The 19,948-nt window shown below is 57.1% G+C and overlaps 1 protein-coding gene across 1 annotated transcript in view; it reads left to right on the plus strand.

Annotated features, from left to right (window-relative positions):
- Positions 1–2,239: 2,239 nt before the first annotated feature.
- Positions 2,240–19,948, plus strand: part of MAN2B2 (mannosidase alpha class 2B member 2) — a 32,787-nt gene continuing 15,078 nt past the window's right edge. The window contains 11 exon segments of the mRNA XM_012934719.2: positions 2,240–2,362; positions 4,200–4,346; positions 5,702–5,807; positions 7,097–7,269; positions 7,859–7,954; positions 11,221–11,427; positions 13,751–13,949; positions 15,393–15,583; positions 16,966–17,095; positions 18,484–18,650; positions 18,935–19,197. Coding sequence (XP_012790173.2) covers positions 2,240–2,362; positions 4,200–4,346; positions 5,702–5,807; positions 7,097–7,269; positions 7,859–7,954; positions 11,221–11,427; positions 13,751–13,949; positions 15,393–15,583; positions 16,966–17,095; positions 18,484–18,650; positions 18,935–19,197 — 1,802 coding nt within the window.

Raw genomic sequence — 19,948 nt, forward strand, 5'->3', positions numbered from 1 at the left:
AGAAGCGTCATGGCTGCCGTGAGCCATGGGCAGGGCCCCGGGTCTCTGGGCCTGACAGCAGCTGGCCTGCCCCCTCTGCACCCTCTGTCTCTCCGTCCCTGTGGACACCAGGGTCCCAAAGGACTGCGGTGGTGACTGTGTGGGGACGGCCCCAATAAGCCTGTTTCAGTTGCCCGTGAGCGGCTGACGGTGGCTTAGCCCAGGACGCAGGAAGCCGAAGGAGGGGCGAGGGCCCATCTCTGTTCCCACGTGCTGGGGCCGTGACACTAGGTTTTGCCCCCTCAGAGCCCTGATTGCCGGCCTGGCCCTGGGACTGGGGCTGTTTCCCTCTCGCAGCTGCTCGGCTGCCCTTCGTGATGTCGCTTCACAGCAGGGACGAAGCGTGGGCCACCCTGTCCATCCAGCTCTGAGCCTCCTGGTGGGGTCTCCCACAGGCGGGGAGCCGGGGTCCCAGGCACAGAGCAGGGCCGGCTGGAGAGGGCGGGGCTACTGGGGGGACGCTAGGAGCACTGAGTCTGGGAGCATGAGGCCCGGGGCTGTGCCCCGGGTGGGCAGAGGTGCTGGGCGGACCCAGGGGTTTCCATCCAGACTAGCCTGTGCCCAGTGCCGTGGCCCCTGCGGAGGCCAAGACTCCGTGTCCGTGACTGCGCCCCGTAAACCCAGAGGCACCGCCTGCGCCAGGCCGCCCACTCCTGCCTGGCCGTTTGGAACCGGCCGCCTCTGCAGCTTTCATGTGGGGCAGTGACGCGGGGCAGGAGACGCCGGCCAGGTGGCCGCTGGACCTGGGCGCGGGCTGACGGTGTCCCCCCGCCCCCAGCCTCTCTTACACTTCCAGCTGCAGGGTGAGGGCGGGTGGTGAGAGTCTGGCTCCCTGGAGAGATGACAGGCATTTGGCTCCCGCTTCTCGCTGGCATCCGTGCCCGAGGGGAGGCTGCTGCGGGCCGGGGGTGCCAGGACGGCTGGACTGGCCTGAAGCCTCGGAAAGGGGCGAGCAAGGAGACACGAAGCCAGCGGGGCGGCTGATGGCCCCCGGCGAGCGCGAGCAGTGCCCACGTGGGCAGCCGAGGCGCCGCCAGGCCCGACTAATGGACAGGGCGGCTGCGCGCACGCCCGCGCACCTGGGAGCAGCCGGCCCGTCCCTGCCGCCTCGGAGCCGCCCGCGCGGCTTTCATGTGGGGCAGTGGCGCGGGCGCGCGGGCCCAGGCGCGGCTGGCGGTGCGGGGCTCCTGCGCCCCAGCGTCTCTGCTTCAAGAAGGGAGTCTGGCCCGGCTCCCTGGGCACCCGCCTGGCTCCTGCTTCCCGCTGACCGCGGTGGCTACGCAGCATGGACTGAGCCCAGCCCGGAGTGGCCTCTGCACACGGCCACCAGGCGGCTCTGGCGGACACTTCCTGTGCTGGCCAGGGGGGCCCCCCAGAAAGGCCCCCTGGAGGCCTGGAGGCAGCCCCGTCCCTGCCCGGGCCCCTCCTGCCCAGGAAGGCCACGAGGGTGGTGACACCCAGAGAGGAGGACAGGAGGCCGCAGGCTGAGGGGTGGGCAGCGAGAGGCTTGGTCGCTGGCCCTCAGGCGGGGCTCCCGGAACACAGGTCCCTGCTCTGGGGTCTCAGAGACGGTCCCACATGCCCACCCACCAGTCTCCACCGGGGCGGACCCCAGGTGGAGAGACGACAGTGCCACTGCACTGGGACCCCCACCGCCTCCTCCAGCTGCCCTGCCGAGTCAGGATGCAGGGACCGTACGAGGTCCCCAAGATGGGGCCCCCTCTCCTTCCCGAGGGGTCTCAGTCGTGCTTCTGACGGGCTGTGACGGCTGGGCCTAGTCAAGCATCTCTCTGGAAGCCCCAGCCCCCAACCCATCCAAGTCCCCGTGACAGCTGGGAGGTGCCAACGTGGGGGCGGGGGTTCCGGAAAGGGCTGGGGGCCTTTTGGCCCAACGCTGGGAGTTCTCATCCCCTGGGCCCAAAAACTCAGCCCAAGGGTGGCCAGCGGAGGGCATGACAGGAGTGGGAAGCTTCTGGAAGCACAGGGAGGGGTGTGCGGGGCGCAGGGGGGACTGGGCAGCGGCCCGTGGTCTCCGGCTGGACGCCACTGTGTCACACACAGTGCAGGAAGCCGCAGAGCGTGGAGGGCCCTCGGGCGTGAGCCCAGGGATGGCCCGAGGCCCTGGCAGCCCTTCCGGCTCCACCCCCAGGCCAGGCAGTGACCATCTGCTGCGGGGCCTCTGCTCAGCACAGACCCCGCCATGGGCCAGCTGCTCCTGCTGCCGCTGGTCCTGCTGCCGCTGCAGTGCCTGGAGGCCAAGAGGAAGGAGACCATCCGGGTCTTCGTGGTGCCGCACAGCCACATGGACGTGGCCTGGGGTCAGGTGGGTCCGGCGGGCACTGCTCAGGCGCGGCAGCGCTCATACATGCAGGTGGCAGAGGGAGTCCATGTGGGCACGTCAGTCTGAGGGACAGCTAGGGCAGGTTCCAGCGCAGACACAAGCATGGCTCTCTTGGCATCAGAGAGCCCACGTGTGCCTCAATTTCCCATCTGTGCTGAGGTGGTGAGAGGCTCTGAGGTCATTGGTTGAACACAGAGATGTGGCAAGCAAGGTCATTGTGTCATGGGCCCCTCCTGCCCACGGTCGCCTCTACAGGGCGGCCCCAGTCTGGGCACCTCTGCAGACTTTGGACCTGGTCAGTGGGACCCAGCCCTGCGGCCTGCCCATGTTTGCGCTAATGACACCCTGAGGGGCCCTCAGCAGGCCTGACCCCCACTCCCTCCCCGCCCCCTCCCCTCCCAACACCACAGACTGTCTGTACCTAGGCTTCCCCCGCGGGGCGAGGCAGTGCGGGCAGCTCCATCCTTGGGAACATCTCGGTGGATGGCAGGTGCTCAATGGACGTGTGGGCAAGTGTGTGCATGTGTGTGTGTGCCCGCATGTGTATGTGGCTGTGTGAATGTGTGAGTGTGTATGTGTGTGTGAGAGAATGTGCATGAGTGGGTGTGTGAGTGTGTATGTGACTGAACGTGTGCATATGTATAAATGTATGTGTGAGAATGTGTGCATGAGTGAGTGTGTGAGTGTGCATGAATAGGTGAACGTGTGTGAGAATGTGCATGAGTGTGTGTATGAGTGTGATTGCGGGTGAGTGTGTGCATGAGTATGTGTGTGTGTATGCATGAGCGAGTGTGTGTGTGAGTGAGTGGAGTGAGGGAGGGAGGGCGGAGGAGGGTGGAGGGCACAGAAGGAGGGTGAGTGCCGCTCTGGGGGAGACCTTCGGACTCCGGGCCGGCCTGAGATACTGGGGGAAGGGCCTGGGCTTCCTCATGGAGCCTGCAGGGCCCCACACTGTTGTCTGTGCCTGAGCTTCCCCAACGGGCTGAGGCAACACGGGCAGCTCCATCCTTGGGAGCGTCTCGGTGGCAGCGCCCACATGGACGTGTGGGTGAGTGTGTGCGTGAGTGTGTGTGTATGAGTGTGTGTGAGTGTGTGTGGGTGGGCGTGTGCGTGAGTATATGAATGTGTGCGTATGCATGAGTGAGTGTGTGTGAGTGTGTGTGGGTGGGCGTGTGCGTGAGTATATGAATGTGTGCGTATGCATGAGTGAGTGTGTGTGAGTGTGTGTGGGTGGGCGTGTGCGTGAGTATATGAATGTGTGCGTATGCATGAGTGAGTGTGTGTGAGTGTGTGTGGGTGGGCGTGTGCGTGAGTATATGAATGTGTGCGTATGCATGAGTGAGTGTGTGTGAGTGTGTGTGGGTGGGCGTGTGTGTGAGTATATGAATGTGTGTGTGAGTGTGTGTGGGTGGGCGTGTGCGTGAGTATATGAATGTGTGTGTATGCATGAGTGAGTGTGTGTGAGTGAGTGTGTCTGGTGGCTCCCCCAGGGGTGTCTGGTGGAGCCGAGGGCTCCAGCCCTTGCCCCTCACTTCATCCTGCAGTTGTTTGGGGGTCCTTGTGTGTGGCTGATATACCACTTCATTGTACCCTCGGTCTCACAGCCGTGGCCCGTCTACAGGGGTCTTTGTCTGTCAGGTTCCCAAATACCGCATGGTATTTGCCCGATTTTCTCAGCTCTATTCTTATTCTTGATGATTTGTCAGGGAGCACTGCTCGCCTGCACCATCAGCCAAGTGCCCGAGGGTGTCGGTGAGATAAGCAGGGGGGTCCTGCTCACGGAGGCCCGCAGGGCTCATGTGGCCGGGCCCTCCTCCAGGAGAACATGCTCACATACGTGTCCAGCGTCTACACATCCGTGGTGGGGGCGCTGATGCAGGCCAAGAAGCGCCGGTTCATCATCGTGGAGCAGGAGTATTTCCGGATGTGGTGGGACAGAGTGGCCTCAGAGCAGCAGAAGCATCAGGTACCACTGGGGGCCCCGGAGGAGGAGCCGACTGACCGCAGGCCAGGGGGAACGGTGACACTAGCCCCTGTCTCCGTACACGTGTCACCAGGCAGAATGAACAGTGTCCTGTCCACGTTTCCTATGGACAGGACACCTGTCTGCTCCTTGCTGAACACCCAGCTCCTTCCCAGGACCAATGTGTAGTAGGTGCTGATTTAAACACTTCCAAGTGGCTGATCAACTGATGCTTATTGAGGGAAGAACTGAAAACAACCCACCTTAAAAAGCATTCGAACTCTCCACCGATGAAAGGGGGCTGACACTCTTTGGACTTTGCTTATACATTCTCATTCATAAGTCTTTTATTACATAAGGATGTCTTGTGACAAAGTGGACCAGGGGTTCATTGTGTGTACCTATATGCTAATTGTAACACACATTCCAACTAAAGCATGGTCTTCAGAATAGCTTCCCAGGTCCAGTGTGATCATACTTACACATGAGAAAAGAACAAGGGAACCTTCTTGCCAAAGGCCATGGAGAGAACAAAATCCTGCAGAGAAAAAGAGTGTGACATGGGTCAAGTTAAAACAGAGTTGGTGCACCCAAAGTGCACTATATTATTGATTGTTAAGTTCCCAAACTTAAAATTAAAAAAATCACTTTGATGACTGTCAAGAAATAAATACATGCTCACTTTTGTGCGTGTAGAAATGATATTATTGATTTATGCTTTGATTTCACTGTCACTGTCCTCCCATTGCTCATCGATTTGCTCGAGCGGGCACCAGTAACGTCTCCATTGTGAGACTTGTTACTGTTTTTGGCATATCGAATATGCCACGAGGAGCTTGCCAAGCTCTGCTATGCGGGCAAGATACTCTTGGTAGCTTGCCAGGCTCTCTGAGAGGGGCGGAGGAATCAAACCCGGGTTGGCTGCATGCATGCAAGACAAATGCCCTATCCACTGTGCTATCGCTCCAGCCCTATGCTGTGATATAGTTAATGAAAATGAATGAAAGAAAATGGGTGAGTGTTAAATCAGGTGGCTAGTTTTATAGCAATGAAGGAACCTGTGTAAAACCTCCGAGTACTGTTTTTGGAGTCCCTCTCATAGTGAAATCATGTCAAAGGAGATACTGGTGTGTGTGTGTGTGTGTGTGTGTGTGTGTGTGTGTGTGTATGTGTGTGTGTGTGTGTGTGTAGGAAGCAGCAGCCTGGGCAGTGTGCAGGCCAGGATGGGCCACCCCTGCATTTTCAGAGTGAACGAGTGTGAGGATTGGAGGGAGGTGTCCAGACATGAGGCTGGCGCGTCCCAGCTCTGACCAGCTTGGGGTTGTAACTGGCTTTCTCTGTGTCCCCACTATGCCTAGGTCCGTCAGCTCCTGAACCAGGGACGCCTGGAGTTTGTCACAGGAGGCCAGGTGATGCACGACGAGGCAGTGACACACGTGGATGACCAGATCCTACAGCTCACAGGTGGGCTGGCCTCAGCCGAGTCCTGGGGCCTGCCGCGGGGCTGGGACAGGAGGAACCTGCGAGCGAGACAGTGGTTCTCTGGTGCCATCTTCATGCTTGTCAGGATTACACATGGGCCCGTGCTTTAGGCTCTTGAGACCCCCAACCCCACAAAGGGACACACTGACAAGGGGGGAGCCTCACGTCACCTCCCTCCCTCCCAAACCGCAACTGACGGTGAGGTACGCCTCCAGCTGGCTAGTGCACTTCACTGGGGTAAGTGAAATACTTTGTAGTTTGTTGTTCCCTGAAATGATGGATAGATCTGCCCTCCCTGCCACCATCACCAACTCCACCGTTACCATCATCACCGCGGTGTCACCACTATCCCTGCTGTTCGCTCCTCGGGCGCCACCACCACCATCCCCCAGAGTGCCATGGGGATGGCCGGTCCACGCCCTACCAGGGACTCACTACCGGTAACATCATCCTGACAGTGGGGTGCTGTTCTAGTGTCCACGATCAACATGACCGTTCCCCGTGACAGTGGCCTCAGTCCCAGTCCCTGCACTGTTGTCTCCCACAGTCCCAGCACATGGTTACCATTGTCAGCGCCAAGAGGTGGCACTGCAACCACCCACGAGACACATCACCCCCTCTACCATCACCCCCCCCATCAGTTCTCCCCCACCTGCATCATCACGGGCGTCTCTGCCGGACCCTCAGCTCACAGCCACCCGCCCCCATTTGCACTGATGTCGCTCATGTGTCCCTCCGCGTGTGAAAGTGCGGGCAGGGTTCTGGAGAACAGACCAACCTTAGGCTTCCTTCTCCAGCAATGTCAGAATCAACCCCAATTGCTGGCGGTAAAGAATTTCTAATGGAAGAAAAACTGTTGAAACCGTGGGCTGGAGGTAGAAACTAATCTGCCTGCAGGTTCGAAGAGAAAAGAGAGAGACAGACAAACTGAACAGGCTGGCCTTGGAAATAGAAATATTAGGGCCGGAGGGATAGTCGGGGTACAGAGAGGGAGCTGGCCGTGCATGCAGCTGGCACCCCAGATAGTCCTCTGGGCCCCCCGGGGGATCCCCGAGTGCAGAGACAGGAGGAAGGCCTGAGCAGCCCTGGGTGTGGCCCAGAAACCAAGCCGGCAAACAAAACGAATGGCTTCCGCCAGGCTGGCCTTCCTTCCTGTCCCCCTCTGCCGCAACTCACCTCGGTGGCTGTGAGGGCGGGGGGGGGGGGCGCCAGGGTGAAGGGGTGGCCGCCCGCCCTCACCGCAGGAGCCCTGGGGTGTGCTCTCTCGGCAGAAGGACACGCGTTTCTCTACAAGACATTCGGCGTCCGGCCGCAGTTCTCCTGGCAGGTCAACTCGTTTGGCGCCTCTGCCACGACCCCCACCCTCTTTTCTCTGGCGGGCTTCCAGGCCCACGTCATCTCCCGCATCGACTATGACCTGAAGGCGGACATGCAGAAGACCAAGGTGCGAGGGGCCCGCTGTGGCGGCCCACCCCTTCCCGTGCCCCTTTGAAGGCTGGGCCCACTCCCTGCCCCAACGCAGCCCGCGGTGCCCCCTGCCCTTCCTGCGTGGCCTCCTCCTCCCGCAGCTGCGGCTCTCAGGACCTGCTTTCAGCCCCCTGCCATTTCACCCTGGGTTCTGCGTGAACCCTGGTTCACCAAGGACTGCAGGCCGCACTCGGGGGACTGAACTGTGACAGGCGCCGTGTGCTCTGAACGCGGTGTCTGTCTCCAGGACCCTGGCGCCCGCACCACACATGGGCTCGGGGCCAGCCGGACATTCTGCCTCAGCGGGAGGTGTAGAGCTGACTCCGAGCATCCTCAGGCAGGAGCTGCTCAGGGTGTCGGGAGGACCCAGGTCCGCAAGGCCCTTTCCCAGGAGATGCACAGTCAGGCCCCGGGAGGCGGGGCGAGTCCTGCTGCCTTCTGTAACTGGGGGGTCAGGAGGAACCCTATAGCGGAGGTGTTGGCAGGAGCCCTCAAACCTGTGAGGGACCCGGCGAGGACAGACCGGGCCAGCGTGACCCCCGCTCTGCTCCTGGTCCTGCCCTCAGAGCCTGCAGTTCGTGTGGCGAGGGTCCCGCTCCCTGGAGCTGCAGAAGCAGGAAATCTTCACACACGTCCTGGACCAGTTCAGCTACTGCTCGTGAGTCCTCTGGCTTGTTCTTGCTCTCTCCCACTACGGCCTCACATGCGACCTCCCAGTGACCCTTGGGGACACTCTATTGGTTTCCCCGGTGACAGCAAGAGAAGCGCAGCCTTCTCCCCCTCGGCCTCAGTCCTGCAGCTAGCAAAGTGTGTGCAGGTTACAGGCTCCACGAGTGAGACCTTGGAAGCGGCGACCCTGAGCTCAGACCCTTGGTCCTTTTGTGCCGGGCGCCAGGCTCGGTGGCGAGTCTCATGAGGAGGGACGCCCTGTGAAAGGCGGCAGTTATCGGCACTGCTGCTGTATCTGAAGCCCTTTCCCTCCTCTCTGCCACCTTGAGCTGGTTTCACCGCAGCTCTGCTAAGTTTGAGGCATCTCCAATACCTCCTGGTCACCCCTATACCTTATGACATGGGGGGAGAAGAGTGATTCAGAGAGATTGAAGCTGCAGCAAGGTGGCAGAAATCAATCTGCTTAGTCGAGCATTGGAACCTGCAACTGTGCAGGGGAGGAATGAGCTGAGTGGAAATCCACAGGTGGAGAATGATTCTGTGGAAGAAAGAAATAAGGTGGAACAAAACAAAATATTCTGAGAACAATCTCATCCCCTTAGACTGATGGCATAGTAGCAGGTGTTTTACAGGACATAGAGAAGGAGTCCAACGCCCCTCTTAGGAGATCATGGCTGAACTCCCTGAATCTGGGGGAGAAAGTGAATATATCAAACTCTGAGGCTAACGGAATACCAAATTATCGAAATGCAGAGACCTGCAGCGCTATAGTGCAGTAAAACGCGAACAGTCAATAGCCACGAGAGAACTAAGATGCTTGAGGAATATAAACACGGGTGCTAGAAAGTTGCCCCAGATGGCTTTCGTCAGCTCTCCACAGGCCAAGGGGAATGGAGTGACAGTTTTCAGGCACGGAAAGATGGAAATCTGACGTCCAGTCACCCCACGTCCAACCACGTTCTCCTGTGATACAACAGACAAAGCTGACCTCAACAGGAAGCCTGGCTCTAAGAGAGGCTGAGGGAATGCTTGCTAGAATCAGAATAGAACCCCCCAAATTTCAATAGACAAAACCAAAACTCAGAATGTCTCCAAGCTGACTCGGGAATGGGAACGGTGGCTAATTTACCCATTGTGTGTGGACAGGAAAGAAGCGCGATCTCTCCGGTCTCTGCAGTTTCCTGTATCTCGTGGCATCAAAAGCGGTGATAGAACTTACAACGGTGACAGTGGCTAACAGGAAGGACACAACCTACATAGGCAAATGAGGACATCAGCAGAAAAAAGATTATCAGAGAAGAAAGGAATTCTGTAGAAAGGAAATAACAGTGAGAAAATTACCCCCCCCCAAAAAAAAGGGACACAAAAGAAACCAAAACATGAGTCACTGTCACTGTCATCCTGTTGTTCATCGATTTCCTCGAGCGGGCACCAGTAAGGTCTCCATTGTGAGACTTGCTGTTACAGTAACAACAAACATGAGTAGAGACAGAAAAAAATATCAAAGTCCACCAAAATTCAGACACAGAAAAAGCATCAAAAAGAATGACAAAGAAAAAAAAAGAAAGAAAAAAATAAAAAGAATGACAAAGAATGACCAGAAGGGGCCAGAGAGACAGTACTATGCTCAGGGCACATCATCTGGTCCGAATCCCCAGCACCACAGGCGGGGCCTTGAGCACTGCTAGGGCTCACCCACGCAGAAATCCCAGAATAACTCCTGCTCACAGTCCAGTGTGGCCCACAACAAAACAAAGGAAAAGAAAAAGGAAAAGAATAACCAGAAAACTTTACACTCGACACACCTTAAAGATCAATTTTCTAATATTTTTACTATAATAGGACATTATCTTGGCCCTAATATTATTTATTTATTTATTTAGTTATTTATTTGTTTGTTTTGCTTTTATGGGTCACACCTGGCGATGCACAGGGGTTACTCCTGGCTCTGCACTCAGGAGTTACTCCTGGCGGTGCTCAGGGGACCATATGGGATGCTGGGAATCGAACCTGGGTCGGCTGCGTGCAAGGCAAATGCCCTACCCACTGTGCTATCACTCCAGCCCCCTTGGCCCTAATATTTTTATGTAATGTCAAATCTTTTTTTCCAACTAACTGAAAAGTAAAATTTATGTACAGGGGCTGGAGAGATAGCACAGTGGGTAGGGCGTTTGCCTTGCACGCGGCCGACCCGGGTTCAAATCCCAGCATCCCATATGGTCCCCTGAGCACGGCCAGGGGTAATTCCTGAGTGCAGAGCCAGGAGTAACCCCTGTGCATCGCCAGGTGTGACCCAAAAAGCCAAAAAAAAAAAACAACACAAAATTTATGTACAAAAGGATTGCTTGTGCATATGCATGTAAATAGTTAATAACCCACTGTTTCATATTTGGTACATCTGTCTGCCGATCCAGGTGGCTGTCTCACTTTCTGCTGGTTTCTTCAATATGGATTAAAATTAGACTCTGGAAATTAAAAAAAAAGAATAACCAGAAAACTAAAACTAAATCCAATAGCAGGCTGATATTATGTGATGTGAAATCCATCAGACAGGGAGGAACAAACATCCTATGATTTCACTGATATTTGGAAGATAAAGTCAAAAAGTAACCAGCCAACAAAATTTGACAAGTGAACAGTCTCCAGTTGATAAGGGAGAGATTCCAGTGGCTGCCAGGGAAGAAGGAAGCGATGCTGAGGGCCAGTCACACGGGGACAGCCTGGTGACCGTCACACATGAGACAAATACGGTGTTCTAAACACGCTATTTCCATTTCTACTGCATCCCCCGATTAACTTTTCATATTCAATATCGCATCCCTTTCCGGATGTTGCCCGCCGAGGTTTCTGGTATCCACCGCCAGGTGCTCTGAAGGACAGAGTCCTGTGTGCTGCGCTCAGCTCCCTGCCCGACTGAAGGTTTTACAGCCTGAGTCTGATGGACGACAAGGTGACCTGAGGAGTCACAGAAGCGAGTCTTCACGTGAATCCCACCGGACTCACTCAGTGGGGCCGGGGGCAAAGCTTGTGCTCCAGCCGACGGGGCCAGAAATTCACCCCAAGGAGCTGTCGGCAGCCACTGGCACCTGCACGAGGTCCTGGTGCAAAACAAAATGAAGCAAACTCTTGTCTCTGTGTTCTGAGCTGCTCACACGCAGGGGCACGCCCCGGAGGTTGCCCCACGTAGGGCTGTGTGAGTCCCGCCTTGTCACCAGGGGTCACGTCTGTCCCCTCAACCCCAGGCTTCTTCCCTTCTGAGGTGGTTCTGCCGGCCCCACTGTCCTGCAGGTCGGGGTTCCAATGGGAAGGCCTTGCCACGTTCCCAGGCTCATCACCTGATGGAAAATACCCTGAGATGGACCCACCCGTCACTCCTCACAACATCGAAACCTACGTGGAAGAGCTGGTCCTGGACTCGAAGCACCGGGCTCACTGGTTCAAGACTCAGAAGTTGCTTTGGCCCTGGGTAAGTTGAGGTCCACGCCTCACTCTGGGCACCTGCTCTCTCGTTCCACCTCAGCAGTTAGTCAGGCCAGGAAGTTCTATTTTGCTCCCCCCTGAAGTCTCATCCTTTCTTCTTCTTTTTTTTCTTTTTGGGGCACAACCAGCAATGCACAGGGGTCACTCCTGGCTCATGCATTCAGGAATCACCCCTGGTGGTGCTCAGGGGACCATATGGGATGCTGGGATTTGAACCTGGGCCGGCTTTGTGCAAGGCAAACGCCCTATCCGCTGTGCTATCGCTCCAGCCCCTCATCCTTTCTTCTGATCTTCTTTCTGCACCTTGGACTCACACATGCATCTCTCACCAGAAAGATACCACTTTCCCCAGGCGGGCCCCCTGCTTCCACGAGCTGCTCTCCTTCTCTGGTGCAGTTCTCCGGAGCCCGGGGAGCGTCAGGTTGCTACAGAACTGTGTGAGCCTGAAGAGCTTGCTGACTCCCTGTTTCCCCAGCACGTAGGTGCTGGCTTCCTTGGGCTGATTCGAAGTTAAGTGAAAGAAGTGCCCAGAGGGGCAGACACTGAAACACAGCCATCCTGTCCTCTTCATTGTCACCAGGGCCGTCAGCGGCAACATTCCCCACATGGTTATCAAGAACTTCACCAGAACATAATCCTCCAATAGCATGATCACCACCCCGCCTGTTCCAGTCACCGTCACGGTCACAATGTCATCACATTTATCCCCACTAACATCCTCATCATCCATCCATAGTATCACATTCACCATCATCACGGTCACAGCCACCAGCAAGTCAGCAGACTGGCCATTGCAATGGCCTCGCTCCCCGTGTTCCAGGCGCTCATCCCACTGGGAAACGGCGTGTCTGTCTTGTCACTTACACGGCCTAGGAAGAAACCCCCCTTGTGACCATGGTGACGATGAACGCCCCATTGTTTTCAGATAATGAAATTAACTGGAGCCATTAGGCATATTCCTAAGGCCACACAGTTTCTTATTCACTCAGAGGGATGGAGTTGTTTCCAGACACGCGTCGGTCCACCCCACAGTCACGCCTGCCTCTTTCCCATGCCACTTTGGTTTACTTTCTTTTCAAAATTTATTATTTTTGTAAAATGACGCATATGTTTGACAAGGAATTAGGTCAATAGGCTTATTGATATTATTTATTGATTAAATAAAAATTCTATGAATGTATTTTACTTTTTATGAAATTGAATCGTTATCTAAAATGTATGTTTAAGTAGTGCAATTTTACTATCCTTTAAAAGTCTTAAGGTAACATGATCACTTCAGTGCTGCAGGCTATGACATTGAAGTACTGAGTCACAGTACTCCCCCCCACCAAGTCACTCTGAGTTTGTGCCAGTATCATTGAGCTCTTTATTTCACTCGCCTCTCCCCTAAAGGATTGCTTCCTAAAGTTTTGAAATTTTTACTTCTAAACAACTCAGAATTGGACATTTTCGAAATAAAACCAAGAAACGCTCTAAAATTACTTGTATCCTGGGTCTGGAGCGGTAGCACAGTGGGGAGGGCGTTTGCCTTGCACGCGGCCGACCCCGGTTTGATCCCCAGCATCCCATATGGCCCCTCGAGTACCGCCAGGAGTAATTTCCGAGTGCATGAGCCAGGAATAATCCCTGTGCATCGCTGGGTGTGACCCAAAAAGCAAAAAAAAAAAAAAATTCCTTGTGTCCAGATGAGTAAGCCCTATAAACATCACCCGCCACGAGATCCATGAAGCGCGCTGGCCAAGACTCTGCTGTGGGCGGCCGGGTCCACGCTGTCTTCCAGCCTTCTCCTGTGGAACGGGCGCCCCACTCACCTGCAGGGCTGCCCAGAGCCACTGACTGTCAGCTCAGACTCAGGACCCTTGACATGGAGCCAGAACCTGGCTGTTCCTGGGGGTCTCCTTCACCCTGTGCTCAGGGCTCTGCACTGTGGCAGACAGGCACAGGCTTTATTATACCCCCCCGCCCCCCCACCCCTGGCCGCTTCTCTTCTATAGTGAATTCATAGTACAGTTGTCAGGAAGGAAATGAAAAGCTTTCTCATGAGTTCATCTCTGAAGCCCAGCAAGAGGCGAGCAGCTAGACTGGGTTTTGGGACATGCTCCAAGGACATGCGCGGAGATAAAGGGTTAGAAGAGCCAAGAAGTACTAGTGCTGCCCACTTTTCCAAGAGAAATACGCGACAACACAGTCTCCCAGGGTTGGCTCGGCCCTCTGTGCCAGGGTGGGCGGTGTGTGTGTGGGCAGTAGGCAGCTGGCCTGGGGTGGGCTCTGCCCCTGGTCCTGAGCCTGGTCATATCCCTCTCCCGCAGGGCTGTGACAAGCAGTTCTTCAATGCCTCGCTGCAGTTCGACAACATGGACCTTCTGGTGAAATACTTCAAGAGGAACGAGTCGCAGCTGGGAGTCTCCGTGCAGTACGCCACCCTCAGGGAGTACTTCAGCGCCCTTCATGCTCTCAACATCACCTGGAAAACGCGTGCACACGAAGACTTCCTCCCCTATTCCTCAGGTACACGCCGCTGAGGGGGCCGGGAACTCTGGCGCCAAGTAGCGCAGTCACCCGTCTCTGCTCTGCCCTGCTCCGAGGCTTTGGAACCCGCAGGGCCTCGGAGTGACCCGGCCATACCTCAGCACCCTCATCGCTCCGTGCAGGGGCAGGTTCCGATTGCCCACACATGGTTCTTGCCTCCCTGCCTCTGTCCCCAGAATTTGCATTACTGGGAGTGTTTTCTTTTACTCTCTTCCTCCGAGTCCTAGTACCTTGGAATGGAACAGACCCTGGGAGGCCTTTCCTCACTGTCAGCTGGTCAAGAGGCATCTTTGTGGCCTCCCAGCTCCGACACTTACCACCACATCTGTTGCTAGACAAGGCGTAACTACCAATGTGCCTGAAGCCGAGACGAAGGAATCAGCTGAAGGGAAAAGAAAGGGGCTTGTTGTGTGGTCAGAGAGCGAGGGGGCAGGAGAGCCGGTTCACTGTCCAGTGGCTCTCGTGGTGGCTGGCCCCCCTGCCCTTCGAGGAGGGGTCCCTGAGCAGAGAGCCAGGAGAAAGATTCGAGCGCTGCCAGGTGTGGCCCCGAAAAAAAACTGGCTGTTGTTGCACGCGCGAGTGCGCGTGCATGCATGCATGCGTGCGTGCGTGCGTGCGTGTGTGTGTGTGTGTGTGTGTGTGTGTGTGTGTGTGTGTCTGAGGCTGGGGAAGGGGGCCTCCTGCAGCAGGCTGATGATGCAGTGACTGGACAGGGTGTCTGGGTTAGTCTCGGGCTGGCGGGGTGCCCTGAGCCACTGTGGACGCTGATGCTGGATGGAGCCATGGGCACGGAGGGTGCGACCATTTGCCCCCAGCACTTCGGGCTTCCCCCGCTGACGTGCAGGCCCAGAGAAGCAGGACGGGGACAGAAGATGGAGGCCGGGCTGAGGAGCCGTAAGCTCAGGGAACCCTGCTGGCCCTGCTGACGGCGGGGACACTCAAGCTCCTTCCGCCCCGACCCCAGGCCCCTGGGGCTCGCCCTTTGCCTGCTTCCGGGAGCCTGCATGGCCTCTGGGGTCCCTTCGATGGGTCACCCAGAGCTGCCCCCTTCCTTCTTCTATTTTTTTCTTCTTGCTTTTTGGGCCACACCCCGAGATGCACAGGGGTTACTCCTGGCTCATGCACTCAGGAATTACTCCTGGAGGTGCTCAGGGGACCATATGGGATGCTGGGAATCGAACCCGGTTCAGCCTCGTGCAAGGCAAATGCCCTACCCGCTGTGCTATCGCTCCAGCCCCCCTTCTTTCTTCTAGATCCTGCTCTCATGACCCCTCCTCACAGTCCTCCAGAACAGGGAAGGCCCTGGAGTCCTTCTGTCTCTGCCCCCAGGCTCTGTGGCCAACCAACCCCAGGGCCCCGCCTCTGCTGCTCCCTGTCACCCCGCCTCCCGGCCCCCCTCACCCCCTGGCTCTTGTGTCCCAGGGGAGTTTCAGGCCTGGACGGGCTACTACGCCTCTCGCAGTGGGCTCAAGGCCCTGGCCAGGCGGGCCAGTACCCTGCTGTACGCCGCGGAGTCCATGTTCGCGCGGCACCTGTGGCCGGAGCATGACACGGCCGTGAACACCTCCTGGGCCCTGCAGCAGCTGCAGCAGCTCCGCTGGGCCGTGTCCGAGGTAAGGACGCCGGGCGCAGTGACCGTTGCAGGCCCGTCCCGCTCCTGGCCATGGGGTCTGGGTTCCGGGGGAGATGCCGGCACCGTGTGGTGGTCTGGGCTGTGCTCTCCCTGTGTGTGCCCGTAGCGGGGTGACGGTCTCGGGAAGCCTTGGGGCCAGAGCTCCCTGTGGCCAGGGGTGTCGTGTCCAGCCCACGAGCCTGCCCGTCCGGCTGCAGCCTTCGTCCTGTGCTCTTAACCACTATCTACCCAGAGGAGGCTGGGCATGAGCACAGTGATGATGTGGCCTGTCCAGCTCCATCAGCAAGGTGTCCACCGTCCACCGCGTCTGCCCCCAAGGTCCTGGTGGGGTCACGGGTTGGGCCCTGCCCCACAGACCCTTGAGCGGGTGAAACTATGTCCAGTATCTGGTGGACGCCCCGGAGGTAGGCTCAGCTCACTGGCCGTGGGGAAGGGGTGAGCTGGCCGTACACGGCGCAGTCTCCGCCCCCAGCCGGCTCCCAGCTCAGCTACCACTGCTCCCCTTAACAAGTCCATCGGCGACAGCAGGTGCGGTCTGGGCCAAGACTGGGGTGTACATGTACCCGTGGACACAGGGCGATGGCCAGCTGGCACCTTGGAGGGATAGCACAGGGATCAGGGTGACCTGCTCTGCTCCCGCCCGGGCCCACACCCGCACCTCTAAACCAACTGGGTATCAAAGGCCATGCCAATCCCTGCAGCCTTCTCAGAGGAAACCAAGCTTTCACTCAGACTGCGCCAACCGGGGGACCCTGGGAAGGGCTGATTTCCCACGGCGCCGGCCATGGAGGGGAGTCCTGGGATCTTTTTTTTTTCTTTATGGGTCACACCTGGCAGTGCTCAGGGCTTACTCCTGGCTCTGCACTCAGGAATCACTCCTGGCAGTGCTCCCGGGACCATATGGGATGCGGGGATTGAACCTGGGTCGACTGTGTGCAAGGCAGATGGCCTACCCGCTGTGCTATCGCTCCGGTCCCAAGTCCTGGAGCCTTGTCCTCCCTGAGCCAGGGGGACCGGCTGGCAGATATTCAGAGAGTGACACAGTGGCCGGCAGTGCCCGTTGAGTCTGTATGGGACTCACCCCGGCACTTCTCTCTCCCTTTTGTTAAGAGGCTGCTTCTCGCCTGACCATGGTGGCAAGAGCTGGGTGTCTGTGGGGACTGGTCAGCTGGGGGAAGTGGAGTTGGTTCCTTCCGAAAGTCTGCGGGCTTCAGGAGGACACTTGTGAGGGTGCCCCGGGCAGGGCTGAACTGCTTCCTCTGCCCGGTTCCTCTCCCTCCAGTGTGGGGCGGGTGACCTGTACTTAGCGGCCTGTGCGTGCTCTGGGCAGCAGCTCCATTGCTGCTGTCCCCGGGGCCCCAGGTCCAGCACCACAATGGAATCTCCGGGACTGGGAGCAACAGGATGAGAGACATGTACGTGGAGCACCTGGCTGCGGGCATGGAGAGCGTGCACCGGCTGATGGCCTCCATCGTCAGCGGGAGTGGACAGAGTGGACCGCCCAACAAAGGTAAGCCGGAGCGGGGGTTCTGAGAAGTGAGCTGCTGAGTTGGGCCCAGACCTTATGACTCAGTGGCTGTGTCTCAGTGTGGCTGTGCACGGCCTGGACGGGGGCAGGGGGCCCCGTTCCCTGGAGTCCACGCCCTCCCACGTGACACTCTGAGTTCTCTGGCTACACACAGTTCATCTGCGGCGAGGGATCCTCAGCTGACAGATTTCTGGCCATGAGGGACAAGCATTCTTCCTTTATTTGTTTTGGAGGTAGCACTGTAGCACTGTAGCAACGTTGTGGGCAGCAGTAACGTCTCCATTGTGAGACTTGTTGTTACTGTTTCTGGCATCTCGATACGCCACAAGGAGCTTGCCAGGCTCTGCCGTGCAGGCAAGATACTCTCGGTAGCTTGCCGGCTCTCTGAGAGGGACGGAGGAATCAAACTCCAGTCGGCCGCGTGCAAGGAAAATACCCTACCCACTGTGCTATCAGCTCCAGTAAAACAGCTTATACTCAGAAGTTTTTGAAGAGGAGGAGGAAGAGAAAAGTGGGAGAGAGAGAGTAGCACGCTCAAAAGAACACGGGCTGCCCCAAAGACGGAGAAGCACCCCCCCCAGTATTGGATAGGAAAGTGCACATCTCACGAGGTAGATGTGGGCGCCACGTGTCGGCCACACGGGTGCAGGCGGCACATGGGCTTGGGCAGCGTGTGTGAGAGTCTCTTTAGGCGGGTGGCCTCGCTACAACTGCCCTGCCTCCTTCCTCCACCCTGAACCCGAATCCTCTCAGCGCTGAACACGTGAGCTGCCTGACCTCCCAGAAGCCCCACACTCCGCCAGGCTGGGGCAGGAGTCACGGACAAAGCCCGCCACGGGACGGAGAGGTCTGCCTTGCAGTCAAGGCCAGTGGGAGTGGACAGGCCTTCCCCGACCTCCAAGAACAGCTTCTTGGCAGGCATGTGTGCAGAGCCTGGGAACAGCATTCTGGCCACAAAACGGAGTGGATGCAGGCAGGCAGCAAAGCAGAGCATGCTGTATGGCCCCAACCCCTCCCTACAGAAGGAACCCAGGTCCACACCGCAGGAGCCTCAGGGCCAGGACAAGCGAGTTGCAAGGCTTGGCCCTCCAGGCTGCAGGTCCCACTAGAGCCTGGAGCAGGGTTTGGGGCCAGATCACGCTGGGCTAGTGACTGTCTAGAGCGGCTACTTGGTGGGCTCATGGGAGACTCTGGGAGCCTGCGGGCTCCTCCCTTCATTCCCTGGGCACCGAGCAGAGAGGGTCACCTGGTGTCTGAGCACTACCGTCCTCATGCCCCTCTCATCAGGTCGCCGACATGTCAGGGTCAGGGCCAAAGCACCCCAGTTTGCTCTGCGCACGGCCACTGAGCAGAATCACTGCCGGTGTGTGTGGGTCTCGGTGCAGATGCAGATCCTGTCGGACTCAGCGCGGTCATCTACAACCCCCTGGCCTGGGACCTCACCACTATCGTCGCCCTGACCGTGGATGACCCCACGCTCAGAGTCACTGATGGGCTGGGCAGGTCTCTGCCCCTGCAGGTAGGAGCAAGCAGGCCAGTCAGGGCCCTTGCACAAGGGAGAGTGGCCATGTGACAGGAAGCTGGCGGGGAGGGAAGGGCTTGGCGTGAGGCGTGGCTGGACATCGTTTATGAGGGACAACACAGGAGGGGGGTGTCCCAGAATATTCTAACAGTGGGAAGGCCCAGATTGTCCCACACGGCGAGGCTTCTCCCCGGGTGGTGTCCAAGCTGAGCAGTAGAGGACAAAATGATCGTCTTCCAGTTCAGACACTCGGTGTTCCACCCCATCCACAGAGCTTGCAGTTGCAGAAATCAAAGACGATACCAAACAAATATGACCTGTATATGTTGGTCACCATCCCAGGACTGAGTTACCAGCAATACATCATCTGGCAGAGCCAGGGCAAACAGGACACTTTCATCAATGTATCGGAGCCAAGTTATTTTGGCCGGAGGAGAAGAATTTCCATGGTGTCAGATGAAAAGCACCTCACGTCGGTGCAGAATGACTGCTACACCGTCTTCCTGGACCAGGACACCAATCTGCTGCACAGCATTCTGGAGAGGTGAGGGCGCAGCTGTGCCTCCTGGGCATCGCCATCGCCACTCTGGGGAGTGCCAGTTCCGGGCTTTCTAGGGATGACCTCGGGGTGTTGCCAGCCCTTTCTGTTTCACTGTTAAGTTTCTGTGAGTGTGAGTATTTACCGCTACAACCAAGACACTCTTCATCTTCTCTTCTTTCTCTGTGGGTCACACCCAGCAATGCACAGGGGTTACTCCTGGCTCTGCACTCAGGAATTACTCCTGGCGGTGCTTGAGGGACCATATGGGATGTCAGGAATCGAACCCGGGTCGGCTGTGTGCAAGGCAAAAGCCCTACCCTACCCAAAAAGCTACTGCTCCAAGCCTCGGCTTCATCTTTTTATTTCAAAGAGATTGACTCAGAGAATAGCAAATGTTGAGGGACAAGCACTCAGAAATGGAATCCTTTAGGAACTATGTATGCTAAAGAAATTCTAAATTCCAGATGGGCCTTTCACCACCCATTATTCACGATTTCATCTACTCTGCCCATTCTCTGTCGACTCCCCTTTGAATAGTCTTGTCACACACTCATTCATGCATTCCCTCCCTTTCACAGATCCTCCAGTCATTTCTCTTCCCCAGCCCCTTCCTCGCACCTTCATCTACTCCCTTTTCCATCATCTGTGCATCCAGCCACATCAGCCCTTCCCATACTGTTCTGTCTACCCTCCCGTCTCCTCTCCTTTCATCCTGCATATTTGTCCCTCACCATTCTCTGGTTCCGCTTTACCC

The sequence above is a fragment of the Sorex araneus genome, chromosome 5 (assembly GCF_027595985.1).
Source record: "Sorex araneus isolate mSorAra2 chromosome 5, mSorAra2.pri, whole genome shotgun sequence".
Lineage (NCBI taxonomy): Eukaryota > Metazoa > Chordata > Mammalia > Eulipotyphla > Soricidae > Sorex > Sorex araneus.